General features: G+C 39.2%; 1 protein-coding gene across 6 annotated transcripts in view; it reads right to left on the reverse strand.

Moving 5' to 3' along the window:
* DIDO1 (death inducer-obliterator 1) overlaps positions 1–12,280 on the reverse strand; it is a 71,079-nt gene that overhangs the window by 21,066 nt on the left and 37,733 nt on the right. For all 6 annotated transcript variants that reach the window (XM_088674723.1, XM_035121389.3, XM_088674724.1 and 3 more), the window contains 2 exons: positions 1,678–2,152; positions 621–780 (listed from right to left, as the gene is read on the reverse strand). In XM_088674723.1, the coding sequence (XP_088530849.1) occupies positions 621–780; positions 1,678–2,152 (635 nt within the window). The remainder of the gene's footprint in view (positions 1–620; positions 781–1,677; positions 2,153–12,280) is intronic.

The following is a 12,280-nucleotide window of genomic DNA, read 5'->3' on the forward strand; positions in this document are numbered from 1 at the left end:
TTAATTCCTTCTAAAAGGTCTTAAGCAGGGGTAGGCAACCTAATGCCCAGGGGACGATCCAGGAATCAGGGTGTTTTTACACGAGTAGAATGTGTCCTTTTATTGAAAATGCATCTCTGGGTTATTTCTGGGGCATAGGAATTCATTCATATTTTATTTTTCCAAAATATAGTCCAGCCCACCACATGGTCTGAGGGACAGTGGACCGGCACACTGCTGAAAAAGGTTGCTGACCCCTGGTCTTAAGTGTAAATAGAATGAAAATTTTAAAATACATTTTAAAAAAAATTGCTAGGTTAGCAAAAAATTAAGAGTATATAACATAATTTGAAGCATGTCTGTATCAGGAATGGGATTGAGAGTTCCACAGGCATTTTCTCCACATGCATAATTTTATATCACATTCCCTTGCCTCTTTTCTAAACCAAAAAGCCCCAAGCTTGTTAGTTTTAGCCATTCATGCTTCCAAAGCTCCCAATAAAAGTTACAGTCCTCTTGATTGTAAAGAAAACTCAAAGCAGTTTACAAAAAGAGCTATAAAACAATAAATGATGCAGTCAGATCAAAGGCTGTCTGCTTTTTTTTTTTTAAAAAGGCTGTTGATTCACTTTAATACAAACCTGATTTTTAGGGTCCTTGAGATTGAACATAATGCTGCGATATTTACTCTTATACCGATTATCTGTAGCCTGGAATAAATTAAACATCTCCTTTTCAATGTTCAGTGCAATCTTTCCCACCTCACTCTCTGTCATAGCCAGATCATCACTATCATTTACTCTGCCAAAAGAAAAGAGTTAGGAAATAAAGAAAAGGGAGTCAAAAATGACAGTACTGCTAAGTAGCTTGATCTACCCATGTGCAGGAAGAATCTTCTATGACTTAAGTCTCAAAAATGGCCTACTTAATTCAAGGATGAATTTTCCTTCTTTGATTCCTACTATTCACTGCTTCAACATCCTCTGAATATCATGTACTCAGCAGTATTGTTGTGCTGCTTAAAGTACTGATGATAGTTTGGGAAAACTGGTGATAAGCACACGTATTTATATTGGACACGGCTTATCTGTTTTGCAAATACCACGTTTTTTAAAATCTAGTTTCCTTCTCAGTCAAAAAGTCACAAATACAGTGGAACCTCAGTTTATGAACACCTCGGTTTACGAATTTTCGGTTTACGAACGCCGCGGACCCATCTGGAACGGATTAATTCACTTTCCATTACTTTCAATGGGAAAGTTCGCTTCAGTTTATGAACGCTTCAGTTTATGAACAGACTTCTGGAACCAATTACACCCATGCTTCGGGTTAAGTACGCTTCAGGTTGAGTACTCCGTGGACCCGTCTGGAACGGATTAATCCACTTTCCATGACTTTCAATGGGAAAGTTCGCTTCAGTTTATGTACTCCGCGGACCGCCTGGAATAGATTAATCCACTTTCCATTACTTTCAATGGGAAAGTTCGCTTCAGTTAATGACAGATGTCCGGAACCAATTGTGTTCATAAACCGAGGTACCACTTGTATTTTAGCACTAAACTTATTTCAGATACATTATATCTAAAGTGCTGTGAAAGGTGAGAAGAGATGGATATCACTGTTCACTCAGCATTATAACTAATCATTATCCTAAACTATACAGTTTATTTGCACAGAGCAAGTATACTTAGTTCCTACCTTTTCCACAATATCTCCTTAAGGGATCTCCGTATATTTTGGCGAATTTGAGAGTTAGGCTGTGATTGACTAGCACTTGCAGATTTTGCTTGTGTAGCTGAGGAAGTTGTTGAAGAAGCAGAGGACACCATGGGCTTCCTGAGTCCTCCACCAAAGTTTGAAGAGGAAATTGTTTTTTTAGAAACTGAGGATGTACCATAGGACAAAGGTGAAGGCTTTGGTAATGACACATTGCTTGATGTAGGTGGACCAGTTGAAGACTTCTTAGGTATCACCCCTTTGAAACCTGCAGCAGAGTATTTAATTGGATGCTTAGAACTAGTAAATGTAGAGGGTTTCTTTAAGGGTAGATTTCTGCTTTGGGCAGACACTGCAGAAGCGGGTTGAGACGCTGCAGTAGTTGACACAACCATTTTCTTTGATGCTACTGAAGATTCAGCTGGCTTATCCTCATTCTTACGTTCCTCTTTCTGTGCTGTTAACAGGAACAAAACACAACAAATTATATTTTTTCAACAGGTGCTGCAAAGATTCAACAACAGACATGATTCAGCAAGCCAAACATGTGCTTAATTCTTTTAATGAAAATAAAGAGATGAAAGAAGATCAATTTAGGCTAGATTAAGGATAAACAACATTTCTTGTTTAAAGCTATCTTAGAGAAGTGATAGAAACTTATATTGGTTTTATGAAGAAGGTGCCTTATTTTTATACAAATTGATTTGACACAATAAACTTGCAAGACACAGGGAGAGATGGGCTGTGCCCATGATGCAAATGAATCATGCCCAAAGTTTACCAACAGGAAAGGGTACAATCTCATAAGGAGAGAAAACATATAAAAAAGAAAGCTACTTCAAATACTGTACGTGTTTTTCACACTTTTAAAACCAAAGTAGATCCATCTTCAAAGATTGCACACATGAGCTAACGTTAAGCTAACACATATACAAAACAGCAAGTATAAGGCTCAGGCATACAAGCTGGGTTTTTTAAAGAAAAGAAAGAATATGCACTTTCTAAACCATGCAAACAATTCTAACATTTATTATACATGTATCAGATATGCTGAATTATCAGTGGGAAGTAATGGCCACAACACCACAGTACATCAAACCAAATATTTAAGCTGAACGTTTCAGAAGAGCACTCATTAGAATAGCATCTGACTAAACAAAGATGATTTTATTGCATCTCTCCCCTAGCATTTCACCTGAAACACTTTAGAATTCTGCTTGTAACATCAGCTTTCATTCCTACCTGTATATGTGTGGCCACAACTTTCCTAGCATTTCAACACATGCTCATTAAGAAACTTGTAGGATTATAACGTATTATGATATTCACAAGTGTTTTCTGTAAACAAGTGCCTCCCTTGAAAACAAACACTTGCCTTAAAATGAAATTGCAAGGTTTAGTTCTATTTATACTATAGAAACTAAGGAATCTAGCTCTATAGATGCACGTGCAAAAACTCACATTCAAAAGAAAAATAACCTGTATTAACAATGGAATAGATCTGGACAATGGCTGGAATGAGGAACAGTATAACACTCGTTAACAAGAGGAATGTAGTGTGAACTGTTCGTTATTACGCAGTTTTCAGTAATCATTTTTAAAGTAGCATCTTAAAATATAGGCCATAATTTTGGTAGCTGAAACCCATACTTGCTAAAAATTTCTAAACAGACATCTAAAACCTATTCTCATTAGATGTATTTAAATATGATCTCTGAAGTAATATTTTGCATGAGAGATCTGCTCTTCTAGAAATTCATGAGGTATCATGTACTCACATTTAGTGTGTTCTTTCTGTAACGCAGCATACAGCAATGTGCTTTGGTTATTCCAAGATAAACAATCTTTGTGGCTTTTGTTGCTGCTGCCTCTGCAGGCAGCAAAGTGCTGCTATCTTGAGCAAATGAGTTCATTTAAACTACTACAGTAGGAGTTGCATTCATTAATGATTTGCATACTGGATGGGATTAGAGTCCAACCACATAAGATGATTCAAAATACCCATGGAGAGCTAATGTTCTGTCCACTTGATCTAGTTGGTGTGTCTATATGTATGATAGCACTGTGAATGGCATGGCACTTATTGCCAGATTGAGAAAAGACCTGGAAATGAAGAGCCTGGAAATGTTTGCATTCGCGATTAGGCTATTTCAAGTGGTTTAGTTGAAATAAGTGAATAAATACTCCTGTTGAAGAGAGTACTGTGCCCTTACTATAAATAGTTCTTTATAGAGGTTCAAGAGCAGTAGGAGATAAGCACAATAATCTTGATGTTTATACTATAATGTTTATACTTCTGGAAAATTATACAGAACTTGCTTTTCAGAAAGGAATATTTAACCACAGAAAAGTTTTGTAATCTAAGATTGTTACCTTGCCTTTCTTTAGCAGTAAAAGCTTTTGTGTAAGGACAGCAACTGGATACAACCCATAGAGTTACACACACAACTATGTGTGTTCCAAGGTTGACTTGTGGCAGCAGCACAGCACAAACCTTTAACACTGAGTTAGCACTCTGACCATGGCATCCCATACTAAATACCCACATGGCAGAACAGTGGTCCAATAAAACCAGATTGCTAGAAAGACAAATTCTAATGCCTGTGGTTCCATGTTAAAAGTCAAATCTTTAGCATTTAAATAATTTTAATTTAGAGTTTCAAAACTTGCAAGTTACGTTTCATATGGAGACAATAAAAATCTGTACTTCATTATACTATAATGGTGACTTTTTACACCTATTAAAGTTTAGTTTCGCACAATATTTTTGATTTAGCACACCAATAGATTCAGAAACAGATAACTTGTTCACTCTTTGCAATTAGGCTTCTTAAGATTGGAGATGCAACATCTGATGTGTTCATCCCAGTTACTCAAGTTTTCCTTTCCTTACTTGTGCATAATTTGCTCTTCCCAAATCCCTGTCCCCTCCATGCTTCAAAGCCAATTGTAGCTGCCACGTTCGAACTCCTAGTAGTCTCTTTTCCTAATCTACACAAATCACTTAAGTATTCACCTTATCCCCAGGGATACTCCTCCACGAGGATTCCTTTGAGGAATCTGATCACCCTGCTTTTTATCACTAGTTTTTGCAATAAATTAGAATCTGGCAATAGCATAGAGCAAACACAGGACTCTATGTACTTACAAATTCTGGAAAGCTCAGAATTTAACATTTGGCATAAACTGCAGCATTCTGAAAAGCCCAGCTCTTTTTATTTTTAAATCAAGTTTTATGTACCTTATTGTTGATACACCTTAAATCATGTGGACAATGCACTCCTGACAAAAAATGTCTTGCATTTTTATAATTGAGTAATACAGGGAGTCACTTTGGACAGCTTACTGTGGGAAAGTAGCATATAAACTAGACACCTCTGATGTCTGGTGTGGGAGAAGTAGATGTTTGGCATAGGGTCTCATTGAAACATAACTCTGCTCTTACGCAAACTGGTTTGAAGAATGGCACAATGGCTCAGTGTGTCTGACTGTTAACCAGAAGATTGGTGGTTTGAGCCAACTGAGGGACAGCTATGATCAGAATTACTGCATTGCAGGGGGTTGGACTAGATGACCCTTGAGGTCCCTTCCAACTCTGCAGCTCTGTGATTCCAAGTTATAAAACATATACAGAAAATGTTAGGTATACCATATACAGTATAGGAAAAATAGATCACCTTCAGGAACTGCTTTTGAGCTTGCCTTCTTATAAACAAAAGATCCTGAGATGCTCTTTTGTATATAACGGGTGTTCTCTATAGAAGAGGCACAGAGCCTCCCAAGGGCTGCAGTAAATTCTCTCTGGAAATGCAGGATTAAGACTTTATTTTTTTCAAATGGCTATGGTAATTTTTTGCTACTGAAACCTGCCTTTAGTTTAAGTGGTCGGTTTTACATCTGAAAAGTTAACAGGATCTAACCTCTTATTTTTTTTTTCCATTTTAGCAGTTGAACACTGACAGCTTGAAAAATACTGGCATATCTGCAATAGCTGCTATGCAAATGATTAGACACAACAGGAGGCATTTGCCGCACAGTAGCAAGCTTTCTGTTTGCTTCAGCTGTAACATTAACAAATCTACCAAAGCAATTGGGAGTTGAAGTAACTAAGAACTTAGTTTTTCATCATGGGATTCTCACTCATTCATTTTAACCTCCAGGTAACTGACCATGCCAGCAAGATCCCTTCTGGCTGTGAAGGGTGGAAGAGTTGTGAGGAATTTCACAGAGTGACAACACACTATGGGCTTCCCCGCTTATGCATACAAAGTGAGGTATTAATTCAATTTCTTGCCTGCCTTTCTTCATAAGGTCCCGAGGGTTATTTGGCATTAACAATTCTGAACCACATGTATTTCATCATAAAAAACCACCCACCCAGCCCATGGATACAAGGGCTCGTACTAGTTTACTGTGTTTTTATGTAGTATCAAACCCTTCTTCTCATGAAAGTAACTCAAATGTTACATTTTAAGAATGAGGGCTGCAGTGGGTGGTCTGGAATCACCTGATGCAGAATTGCTGAAGTGAAGATGATGTAGACCTTTTTAGTCTCTTGACTAGGAGACCACTGAAGACCCCATATAAGGGAAGTGCAAGAAAAACACTACTGGAGGCAGGGATCCAGCTTTAGGGAGATAAAATCGCCTAAGAACCCAAGAGCAACAGAGGAGCAAATACTGAGAAGAGAGACATGATTCTAGAGCAGCCTATAGACAGCCAAACATAAAATCCCAACATCCTGTGTACTTGGCTTGATTTTTCTGCCCTCTTTTCTCCTGTTACTGCCCATACTTGTACATTGTCACAGCAACGTACACATATTACGGGATAATAGCGGAACAGAGAAAAACAAACAAGCTGTATCCTCAGGCACCACACACGAGAAAAACACACCAGAACAGATGGGGTCTCAAATTGCCTGCAGGCTTGTTGTGCTCCCATTCGTGAAATGGGGGCTGGGGGCTTTGAAAACAAGTATAATTGCAGAGCTGCGGTCCAGGGCAGGTGCGCAGAGAGAGCGGCTGCAGCAGATGTCAGCCCTGATCTGTTATTTGTGGGCAGGAAGCTTTGAGGCCTTGAAGGTGAAGACGGAAAATCAACAGCGATAGCACCGTAGCTGCATGTCAATTGTATTGGTAGCTCCCCAAGTGCCCAACTAAGCAGCTACCTGGAGACACAGCTAGCTGCTACTGTTAAGGGGGACTCCATCCTATCCTAGCCAGTGTCCACATACCAACTAAACAGCTCCATCCAGACATTTTGGGGCAAAGTAGTTTACAGTGCCTGCAAATGTTCAAAGGCTGGCAATCACTGTATGCAGAATTATGGGAATTATATTCACAAATTCCAATAACTGTTAGTTGCAGCTGCTCTAGTAAAATCACTTACTTCTGCTGACATGAGATTTTAGTTGTCTTTGTAAGTTTAATACTAAGTGGTGACCATTCTGTTGGGCAGGTATGCCACAAATCAAGTCAAAAGTACGAAAAAATGTCATTCAGGTGCACATTACACCAAGCAGGGATCTGCTATGGAGTTTACTGAACTGGGCAGTAGGAAGGAGTGCAGGACTGTCCTTTTCCATAGCCACCAACCCAAATAAAATTGTCTTAGGTTCAAATTGTAGCAAATCTTAATATAGAAGGCTATTACACCAGACTAACACAAATCTAGACAATTACTTATATTAACTGTACAATTCACATTCCACTCCACAAGTCTGCAGAGATTACTCTGGTCCATAATCTGGGACAGAGTGTTCCAACCTTCCAAAGTGTGCGACAGGAGTACTTTGACACAGAAACCAGAGGCTGCACACTGAATTAATTTTTTATATTCTTAAGTATTTGCCATATAGCTAATATTATTTAATATACTCCATTAGTATATTTAAGGATAAGCATAATGGGACCTACGCCTGAGTTAGTATGTGCTGAATGAGGGTGCTAGGCTGTGATCTGCAAAATAGGATTGTAACTCCATGCGCGGTGAAAATGCACTGCAAGACTTATGTGTGTTTACTCATAAGCAAATCCTGTTAAGTTCACTGAGCCTTAAATATATATGTAGAGGTACCCAGTTGTTCATTATCAGTGTGGGGAAAATACCTCTCTCACATTAATATATTATCTTGTTGTCTCTTATATATACACAGAGCAATCCTGGGCAAGGTTAGAGGATGCAGCGGGGGAGAGCTGGCCCATTTGGCCTCGCAGGGGATGAGAGAAACAAGCGCCTTTGCCGTTTGTTTTCTTGTGCGCCTCATGTCAACAAGAAAAAAAAAGCCAGCTACTTGAGCCACTTTAAGAAGTCCTGAACACTGCCAAAGGCTGTCAAAAAATGGCCTTGAGGGCTGCATGTGACCCCCGGACTGCATGTTGGATCACCCTCATACAGGAAATCAAAATTGTTTGCGCATCTGTTAAACATCCATCTGAGGGGAAGTGGAGGTAACTGACAAATGGTATGACTTGGGAGTCAGGGAATTCTTCATGGGTCTAGCCTCAGCAACCTACACATGGCCATGATTGCATGAATACAGTCAAAAACTAGGCTCATATTGAGTAGACTATCTTTATACGTGTCATTTGTTGTAAAAAGCACTGATGCAGCTGAAGGCATAGCCTAGGGGGAAGTGACCAGTAACTTTAATTAGCTGATATCAAAGACAGAATTCAATTTCACCTAAAACTGAAAGCCATCCCATTGTGGCTGTAAATGCATAAAATCAAAGAGGAGAGTTTAAGCCGTCTTGGACACAGCACTCATTTGCAGTGCCATTTAGTGACCTGCATTTGTTCAGATCTGTGTGATGGTATTCCGACATAGCAGAATCCCTCATAAAAACAGCTCACTGTCTAGACCAGGTGTCAGAACCTTTGGCTCTCCAGATGTTGCTGAACTACAACTCCCATCATCTTTGGCCTTTGGCTGTGCTTGCTGGATTTGTAGTTCAGCAACGTCTGGAGGGTCAAAGGTTCCCCACACCTAGTCTAGAACATTTGAGCTTAAACTTTTTTTCCCCCTAGAAAGGCAGGAAGTACTTTCCTGTTTTGTTTTTTACTGTTTTGTTCTACTTTCTACTTTCCCCAAAGGCGGCAAATGTATATTACAGTTCAACCAGAAAGCCACTAACAGCTCATGCATGTATAGTGGTACCTCAGGTTACAAACGCTTCAGGTTACAGACTCCGCTAACCCAGAAATAGTACCTCGGGTTAAGAACTTTGCTTCAGGATGAGAACAGAAATCGTGCTCTGGCAGCACGGCGGCAGCAGGAGCCCCCATTAGCTAAAGTGGTGTCTCAGGTTAAGAACAGTTTCAGGTTAAGAACGGACCTCCGGAATGAATTAAGTTCTTAACCAGAGGTACCACTGTGTTATTCAGGAATGTGGTGGTGGTAGGAAATGCACAGAATTTCTAAAGTCAAATAGGAAAGGGAAGTGATTGCATTCTACTCATAGCTATTGCACCAGGCATGCACTCACCACCACCAGTTCTGTAGGCAGTAGCTAGCTTTTGGCTTAATACTGAAGACTGCAGCTGGATGGGAATCTTAAATGTCGCAGAAGTTTTATACAGCTTATCAAAATATATGACTTGATTATGCAGTAAAAACAATCTCTTAAAAGTAGTAGCACCTGTTATATACATAAAAGGCATAGGTAAGAGAGGTCTGCCTACTTGCTAGAGCATCGGGTGTTTATAGGGTTGAAGCTTACAGGAATGCCTATGCACAGGATTCTCACTATTTCAATTCAACAAATATTAAGATGCAGAAATCATAGCACATTAGATATAAAAATAACCAATTTAAATATGCCATTTAATATTTTTAGATCAGCTTTGTCATTCTTGCTGTTTTCTGAAAAAATCCCTGTATGTTGTTGACTTCAATTTGTTGACATGCACATGCTCACTGGAAAAATGGGACACCCAAGTTATGTTTAGATGTCCTGTAAATTAGGTAAGGCAACAAGAAGGAAGGCAAAGGAGGCTTTAAGAGAAACCTGTTCAGCCCATCCATTGTAGATTTACTGATGGGATATGAAGTTTAGACTTGCTGATCAAGTTGCATTTGGATAGGGAAATCTGCTCCTTCCCAATGAAATCTGGATTAGCATTAGAATTTGATGTGTGCAACTACAGGTTCTAACTTGCTTCCATCAGTTGCAAGAGGGAGTTCAATAGAAAATGACTTTCAATTCCTTACAGTGTGCAGGCAGACCCTAGATGGGGGCATATGCATACAGGTTTAACAAACTCCCCACCTAGCCATAATTGGTACTGCAGTTCTGATACCCCTATTGGTCGTTTGCAGTTCTCATTTGATGAAATCATAATATGTTGGAAAGTCCAGCCATAAAATTAGTCTACGTTGGTCATTCTGTTGAAAGGAGTAAACTGACAGTAGGCTCTCTGCCATCCTTCCTTGGAATCTTGTTTGTTCAGGGCCCATATTAGGATATTCATGTAATTTGGATTTAGGCGGCAGAGAAGAAAGTTCTCCCATAAGCTAACAATTCTACACTAAGCTCATGCTGACAATACCGAGACATTGGGAAGTGATTCAATACTCCCCAGGGGGATCTTCTTTCACTTTAGAAGGAGTGATGGAACTAATCACAAATGAATCTAAAGTCCTATGGTTAGCAACTGAACAGTGTATTCCATTAATGAATGCAACATTACATACTCCAATATTGGAACTGCCAGTTTTGGCTGCTCAGCAATTACCATCCAATTACCTAAAATATCAAAACATCCCTAGCAGTTTCATTGGTAGACTGGCAACTTCCATGAGGGAAAAAGAACACACCACCTTTCCTTAAATGTTGAGGGTGCCAAGCACATCTGTGTAGGCACATGTGGTACACGTTTAAGCCTTTGTTTGCAAGCCCATATACAGTCAGGTTCTGTATACCATCATCACAAAGCATATATATCTTTTGTATGTGAATACCACAAAAATATGAGCCAGTAAACAGAGATTTTAAAACATTATATGGAAGGCTGACCGGGAAGGGGGGGAGGGGCGCAGAAAGGTCATATAATTTAAATCCTCATCATATATGGCTTCAAAAAGTATTCACTTTAGATATGATAGTAACAATCACATTAAATGTGCTTTCTAGGTTTGCCCAGTGACACTAGTTCACTACAAGGATGAAAATCACAAAATCACACCCAGCTTATTTTTCAGATTTCTAGAAATTTCAGCTTAATCAAGTTTCTAGTCCTCATGAAATGTCTGCTGTAGTATGCATATGGAGCTGCTTCACATATATCACCTCAGAGCTCACCTACCAGTCCACACATGACTCCCCATCTTGTCTTCTACTGCACAATTCTCTAATGATGTCAGAAAAGCTAACCTTTTCCAAGTAGTAGTTTTGAGTGAACTACCACTGTTGCAGATTCAGATCAGAGTGCCTACATTTGGCTTAGAAATTTTACTTTGCTTACAAAGAAAATAACCAAATCTTTGAAATGGCTAATTTAATAATCTGCATCAGATGAAAGAAACCAGGAGCACTTTATTAAAAAAAACCTTATCTAAAACAAAGGCATGAATCTAATTTTCTCCTTGTGAAATGGCAATCATGTTCTTGCCAAACTGGGGGAAATTACTGTATGTGCGCTAAGAATACCCTACCTGATATACCAATTTGAAACCATTTCAGCAAAACACAGGCGGTTAGTAGTTCTGTTGAGATGATTATGCATCACACCTGCACATGACTGCTTCTCATTGCTGCCCATATGATTTGGATACCATGCAACAATGCAAAATTTCAGTAATAAAGCTATTTCAGTAATAAATTTCAGTAATAAATGCTTTGGTAACCACTGCAGCAGTAGCTTGTTATTTCACGGCTGCCTCAGTAACTGGTTGAAATAGGGCAAATCAACCCCATGATCCAGTTATACACTTAGTATCACACGAAATGTAAACTGCAGTAAAAGGGCTCAGGTGGCATCTTCTGGCAAGAAGCAAGATTTAGTATCATGTGTGGGATAGTTGGTAAGCATCTTGAGGATTGTAAATGCAAGCTCTGCTTAGGTTGATTTGAGAATTGAGTACATGGATTGTGCTAGTTTTGTTTGCTGTAGCTAAAATGTACAAAACACCCAAATACATTTTATTGCAGATTTCTGAGAAAGCAGTTTCTGCCAAGTCTGAGTGTGGCACAGTTTGCAATTTAATGATTCCCAGCGAGTGGGTTACGAGAATCTTGCGTGCTGTTCTTGGGTTGCTGATTTGTGCAAGGCTAAAACTAGATAGGAACTTCTGCAGGCCTTATTGGTCTCAAGAAACCAGATGGTCAGAATGCGGAAAAGTTTGCTCTCATTCCAACTCCCCTAAAGCCAAGGTGGCTTTTTACTGAATTTACTACGTTTCCCCTTTGCTGAACAGGGAAACTGAAATAGAAGGCTAAGCTAGTAATTCACAACTGCTGACACAGCTATTAGAGTGTGTTCAAGATCTTAGTAACTGTCTTATCAGTGGGCCAAACTTGAGGTAATTTTCATATGCTGCTAATCACATATGCCTAATCAATTCCAGTATTTATTGTATTTCC

Source organism: Zootoca vivipara, chromosome 7 (assembly GCF_965207765.1).
Source record: "Zootoca vivipara chromosome 7, rZooViv2.hap1.1, whole genome shotgun sequence".
In the NCBI taxonomy this organism is placed as follows: Eukaryota; Metazoa; Chordata; class Lepidosauria; order Squamata; family Lacertidae; genus Zootoca; species Zootoca vivipara.